The sequence below is a fragment of the Phoxinus phoxinus genome (assembly GCF_949152265.1).
Source record: "Phoxinus phoxinus genome assembly, chromosome: 13".
NCBI lineage: Eukaryota > Metazoa > Chordata > Actinopteri > Cypriniformes > Leuciscidae > Phoxinus > Phoxinus phoxinus.
Window position 1 is genome coordinate 33,558,757 of NC_136888.1, and position 6,765 is coordinate 33,565,521.

Here is a 6,765-nt window from a genome sequence, read left to right on the forward strand (position 1 = left end):
GACTGAAACTTTTCATAGATGTCATTTTCTTGCAAAAAAGAGCTCAGTTGAGCGGACACAACTTTTTCTAGTATTTTAGACATAAATGGAAGATTTGAAATGGGTCTATAATTTGCTAGATTATGTGGGTCTAATTGTGGTTTCTTAATGAGTGGTTTTATAACTGCCAGTTTAAATGTTTTTGGAACGTGACCTAAAGATAGAGACGAGTTAATGATATTGAGAAGAGGCTCTTCCACTACAGGTAACACTTCTTTCAGTAGTTTAGTTGGTATAGGATCTAATAAGCACGTTGTTGTTTTAGATGAAGTGATAAGTTTATTTAGCTCTTTTTGTTCTATAGTTGTAAAGCGCTGTAATTGTTCTTGTGGGGTGATAATTGAGGCTGATTTATAAGGCGCGATTGAAGATTGAGTGTTTACAATTGTGGTTCTGATGCTTTCTATTTTCTCAGTGAAGAAGTTCATGAAATCATTACTGCTAAACTGTAACGGGATATTTTGGTCAGGTGACGTTTGTTTATTTATTAGTCTAGCCACGGTGGTAAATAAAAATCTTGGATTATTTTGGTTGTTTTCTATTAGTTTGCGGAGATGCTCAGCCCTTGCCGCTTTTAGGGCCTTTTTATAACGTGACATACTGTCTTTCCACGCGATTCTAAAGACCTCTAAATTAGTTTGTTTCCATTTACGCTCTAATTTACGGGTTTCTCTCTTTAGAACATGCGTAGTATTGTTGTACCATGGTGCTTTACTTTTCTCTCTAACCTTTTTAAATCTAATGGGTGCAACAATATCCAATGTTCTAGAGAGAATGGTGCTCATAGTGCTAGTTACTTCCTCTAATTCGTCTGTTTGTTTGGGTTCAGGCAGTAACTGAGACAAATCAGATAAGCAATTTGAGAAATTATCTATGGTGGATGGAAGGATTGTTCTGCCTGGTCGGTAACGCGGCGCAGTATGACATAGTACTGTAGTCCGTAATATACAAGTTACCAGGAAGTGGTCACTGACACCATCACTTTGTGGAATGATATCTATATCGGTTGGATCGGTTCCATATGATATAATTAAATCGAGTGTATGATTAAGACGATGAGTTGGTCCGGTGACGTTTTGCTTGACCCCAAAGGAGTTTAATAAATCTGTAAACGCAGCTCCTAACGCATCATTTGAATTATCTACGTGTATGTTGAAATCTCCAACAATTAATGCTTTATCGACGTTGACCAATAGATCTGAGAGAAAATCTGCAAACTCTTTTAGGAAATCAGCGTAGGGCCCTGGCGGTCTATATACGGTAGCCAAGGCTAGAGATAATAGGGATTTTTTCCTTACATCTAAGAGCGTAACATTTAATACAAGTACTTCAAACGAATTAAATTTGTCACCTGTTTTCTGAGTAACATTAAGAATATCTCTATAGATTGTTGCAACACCGCCGCCACGACCAATCAGACGGGGCTCATGCTTATAACAGTATCCTGGTGGAGTGGACTCATTTAGACCGAAATAGTCATTTGGTTTAAGCCAGGTTTCAGTAAGGCAAAGTACATCGATGCTATTATCTGTGACTATTTCATTTACAATAGCTGCTTTAGGTGTGAGTGATCTAATGTTCAGAAGACCTAGCTTTAGAAATTGTTTTTGTTCACTAATAGCGAGATTTTCTGTTTTAATAACAATTAGATTTTTCCTAGATCCTACAGTAGATTTATTATTTGATCTCACTAAACGAGGAATAGACACAGTTTCTATTAAATGTTCTAAACTAGTATTTATATCAATTAATTTGGTGCAGCAGAGACTGTGATTTGGATTTTTGGTAACTAGTCAAACGGTCTTTAACGTCTTGGAGATGTTATCCGACAGAAGATCCGCTCCATTTCTACTTGGGTGTAAGCCATCAGCGCGGAAGAGCCTAGGACGCTCCCAAAACAGATTCCAATTATTTATAAAGACCAGTTTCTGCTCATTGCACCATGACATTAACCATTCATTTAGCGCGAATAATCTACTGAACTTCTCATGCCCTTGTCGATACGTGGGAAGCGGCCCAGACACGATGATCGTTATTTCAGGCGATGCGGTGCGTACCGTCTCGATTAGGTTCCTATAATCCTTTTTCAAAACCTCCGTCTGCCGCAGCCTGACGTCGTTCGCTCCTGCGTGCAAGACGACAGCTCCGACGCGCTCGTCACCGTTCAAGATCTCGGGTACTCGCGCAGCGATATCAGAAACACGGTCATCAGGAAAACAGTGGCTACGCACCTTACTTTTACCTGACGTAGCGTGGACGTTCCGAACAATTGAATCGCCGATAATCACAGCATCGCGTTCCGTTCCGCGTTCATCTGTCATAATGGCGAATATATCGGATGTGTGTCTACCTCTGAGTGCAGGTGAGGACACGTTTGAGCTGCATTCGGTGCGGTTGGAGCTGGAGTCCGTGGAGAAGCAGATCCGTGATCTGCTGGGGAGGCAGGCCGAGCTGCGAGACCGACGATCAGCGCTTGAAGCATCACGCGCCGATGCTCACAAGTCAGTGGTTAGTAACTTTTCGACTCCGGCCTCCTCTACTCCGTGTATTTCTCTGCACAGGACCCGAGCACCCCTGGTTTCGTTTACCCCGACACCGACACAGCACCATGGACCCTGGATGATGCCACAGCGGAAGACACGAGCCAGGACCAGAGCAAGGACCTCTCCGCCCCTCCCGGTCTTCGAGATCTCCACCCGGAACCGCTTCTCCCCTCTTCGCGAGACGGAACGCGACGACGCTGTGATCATCGGCAGTTCCATGGTCCGGCATGTCCGCGCTACCTCAGGTAAAGGTATGGTGCGCACTCACTGCTTTCCTGGTGCTCGTGTTCTCGATGTCGCTGCGCAGGTCCCCGAGATCCTGAACGGTGACGAGCGCGTCGGAGCTGTCGTGCTGCACGCGGGGGTGAACGACATCAGGCTGCGGCAGACGGAGGTTCTGAAGAGGGACTACAGGAGCCTGATCGAGACGGTACGCAGAACATCGCCTGAAGCAAAGATCGTCGTGTCTGGACCGCTTCCCACGTACCGACAAGGACAAGAAAGGTTCAGTAGATTGTTTGCACTAAATGAATGGTTGATGTCATGGTGTAATGAACAGAGACTGCTCTTTGTAAATAATTGGAATCTGTTTTGGGAGCGACCAAGGCTCTACCGTGCTGATGGCCTGCACCCCAGCAGAATCGGAGCGGCTGTTCTGTCGGACAACATCTCCAAGACGTTACACACCATATGACTAGTAAGTCAAAGTCCAAATCACATTCTTTGCTGTCCCAAATTAATTGATATAAGTACCAGTGTAGAACACTATATAGAAACTGTGTCTATTCCTCGTTTAGTGAGGCCAAACAATAAATCTACTGCAGGATCTAAGAAAAATCTAATTGTGATTAAACCAGAAAATCTCAATATTAGTGAACAAAAACCATTTCTAAAGCTAGGTCTTCTAAACATTAGATCGCTTACACCTAAGGCGGTTATTGTAAATGAAATGGTCACTGATAATAGCTTTGATGTACTCTGCCTTACTGAAACCTGGCTTAAACCAAATGATTATTTCGGTCTTAATGAGTCCACTCCACCAGGATACGGTTATAAGCATGAGCCCCGTCTGATTGGTCGTGGCGGCGGTGTTGCAACAATCTATAGAGATATTCTTAATGTTACTCAGAAAACAGGCCACAGGTTTAATTCGTTTGAAGTACTTGTGCTAAATGTTACGCTCCTAGATGTAAGAAAGAAATCCCTATTATCTCTAGCCTTGGCTACTGTATATAGACCGCCAGGGCCTTACGCTGATTTCCTAAAAGAGTTTGCAGATTTTCTCTCAGATCTATTGGTCAATGCCGATAAGGCAATAATTGTTGGAGATTTCAACATACACGTTGATAACACAAATGATGCGTTAGGAGCTGCGTTTACAGATTTATTAAACTCCTTTGGGGTCAAGCAAAACGTTAGTGGTCCCACTCATCGTCTTAATCATACTCTAGATTTAATTATATCATATGGAACCGATCCAACCGATATAGATATTATACCGCAAAGTGATGATGTCACTGATCATTACATGGTAACTTGCATACTACGTACGGCTGAAATGTGTCATGTTGCGCCACGTTATCGACCAGGCAGAACAATCCTTCCAACCACTATAGATAGATTCTTGAATAGCTTACCTGATCTATCTCCGCTCCTCAGTGAACCCAAACAAACAGATGAACTAGAGGAAATGACTAGCAGTATGAGCACCATTTTCTCTAGTACATTAGAAATTGTTGCACCAATTAGATTAAAAAAGGTTAGAGAGAAAACTAAAGCACCATGGTACAACAGTGCTACGCATGTTATCAAGAGAGAAACTCGTAACTTAGAGCGCAAATGGAAACAAACTAATTTAGAGGTCTTTAGAATCGCGTGGAAAGACAGTATGTCACGTTATAAAAAGGCTCTAAAAGCAGCCAGGGCTGAGCATCTCCGCAAACTAATAGAAAATAACCAAAACAATCCAAGGTTTTTATTTAACACTGTGGCTAGATTAACAAATAAACAGACATCACCTGAACAAAATATTCCGTTACATTTTAATAGTAATGATTTCATGAATTTCTTCACTGAGAAAATAGAAAGCATCAGAAACACAATTGTAAATGTACAATCTTTGACAGCGTCTTATGATTCAGCCTCAATTATCGCCCCTCAACAACAACTACAGCGCTTTACAACTATAGGACAGGAAGAGCTAAATAAACTTATCACTGCATCTAAACCAACAACATGTTTATTAGATCCAATACCCACTAAACTACTGAAAGAAGTGTTACCTGTAGTGGAAGAGCCTCTTCTCAATATTATTAACTCGTCTCTATCTTTAGGACATGTTCCAAAAACATTTAAGCTGGCAGTTATAAAACCTCTTATTAAGAAACCACAATTAGATCCAAATAACCTAGCAAATTACAGACCCATTTCAAATCTTCCATTTATGTCTAAAATACTAGAAAAAGTTGTGTCCGCTCAATTGTGCTCTTTCTTGCAAGAAAACGATATCTATGAAAAGTTTCAGTCAGGATTCAGGCCACATCATAGCACAGAAACTGCGCTGGTTAAAATTACAAATGATTTACTTTTAGCTTCTGACCAAGGCTGTATCTCAATACTAGTTTTACTCGATCTTAGTGCTGCATTTGACACTATAGATCATAAAATACTCTTAGATCGACTTCAAAATTACACTGGTGTTCAGGGACAGGCATTAAGCTGGTTTAGATCGTACCTATCAGACCGTTACCATTTTGTCCATTTAAATGGGGAAAAATCAAAGATAACGTCAGTAAATTATGGAGTGCCGCAGGGATCTGTATTAGGCCCCCTGCTATTCTCAATTTATATGCTGCCACTTGGTAATATTATAAGAAAACATGGAATAAGTTTCCACTGTTATGCTGATGACACTCAATTATATATTTCATCTAGACCAGATGATAACACTAAATTATCTAAAATGACAGAGTGTGTTAAAGATATAAAATATTGGATGACGTGTAATTTTCTTCTATTAAATTCAGATAAAACGGAGGTATTACTGATTGGTCCAAAAAACTGCCCACAAAACCTCTTACAATACAACCTTAATCTAGATGGACGTCCTGTTACTTTATCCTCTACAGTAAAAGACCTGGGTGTTATACTAGACCGCAACTTGTCTTTTGAAAATCATATTTCAAATGTCACAAGAACAGCCTTTTTCCACCTTAGAAACATTGCTAAGCTACGTAATATGCTATCAGTTTCTGATGCAGAAAAGTTAGTTCATGCATTCATGACCTCGAGACTAGATTACTGTAATGCTCTATTAGCTGGTTGTCCTGCATCCTCCGTAAACAAGCTACAGTTAGTCCAAAATGCAGCCGCTAGAGTTCTTACTAGGTCAAGAAAATATGATCATATAACACCAATTTTATCATCTCTACACTGGTTACCTATTAAGTTCCGTATCAATTACAAAGTATTGTTACTGACCTATAAAGCCCTAAATGGTTTAGCTCCTGTGTATTTAAGAGATCTTCTATCGCCATATATTCCATCGCGCTCTTTAAGATCGCTAAATTCGAGGCTTCTGGTCGTACCTAGGATATCTAAGTCCACTAAAGGAGGGAGGGCGTTTTCACATCTAGCTCCTAAACTCTGGAATAGCCTTCCTGATACTGTCCGAGGCTCAGACTCGCTCTCCCAGTTTAAAACTAGATTAAAGACGCATCTCTTTAGCCAAGCATTCACATGATGCATCTCATACCTTTTATACTACAGTTAAATCAGATCAAATGCATTCATATTAAGAACAGCAGCTACGCTAATTATTTCCCATCTGCCTTTTTTGTTGTTATCTCGGGACGCCTGTCCCGAGATAACTCAAATAGAGTTTGTCAGCTCCAGTTAGTATCCAGCCTCTCATGGAGACTTCAGATGCCCCAACGCCTGTGATGAGACGACTCGTGTTATGGAAATTTTACATTTAGATGTGTTTCTTTTGCTTTTGTATGGGTACAACTTGTATTAACGTTGAACTTTCATTTACTCATGAGAATTTAAAGGAATATAATCATATAAGCAAAAAGCACATTATTAAAGATATAAAATAAAGCTTTTTTAGAAATGCATAAGGTTAGAACAAGCTTGAAGGAACAAAATGTTCACTGGGTTATGTGAAGACTATGTGTGGAAA

The 6,765-nt window shown here is 40.5% G+C and overlaps 1 protein-coding gene across 2 annotated transcripts; it reads left to right on the top strand.

Annotated features, from left to right (window-relative positions):
- The first annotated feature begins 2,353 nt into the window (after positions 1 to 2,353).
- On the top strand, positions 2,354 to 6,531 carry LOC307009324 (uncharacterized protein). Of its 2 annotated transcripts, XM_079633009.1 has the most exons (3): positions 2,354 to 3,086; positions 3,189 to 3,279; positions 6,488 to 6,516. In XM_079633009.1, the coding sequence occupies exons 1-2, from the start codon at positions 2,362 to 2,364 to the stop codon at positions 3,274 to 3,276; spliced, it is 813 nt and encodes a 270-aa protein (XP_079489135.1). In that variant the 5' UTR covers positions 2,354 to 2,361; the 3' UTR covers positions 3,277 to 3,279; positions 6,488 to 6,516. The 2 variants fall into 2 exon arrangements, with proteins under 2 accessions (XP_079489135.1, XP_079489134.1); XM_079633008.1 differs by having other exon boundaries at positions 3,189 to 6,531.
- Positions 6,532 to 6,765: the final 234 nt, after the last annotated feature.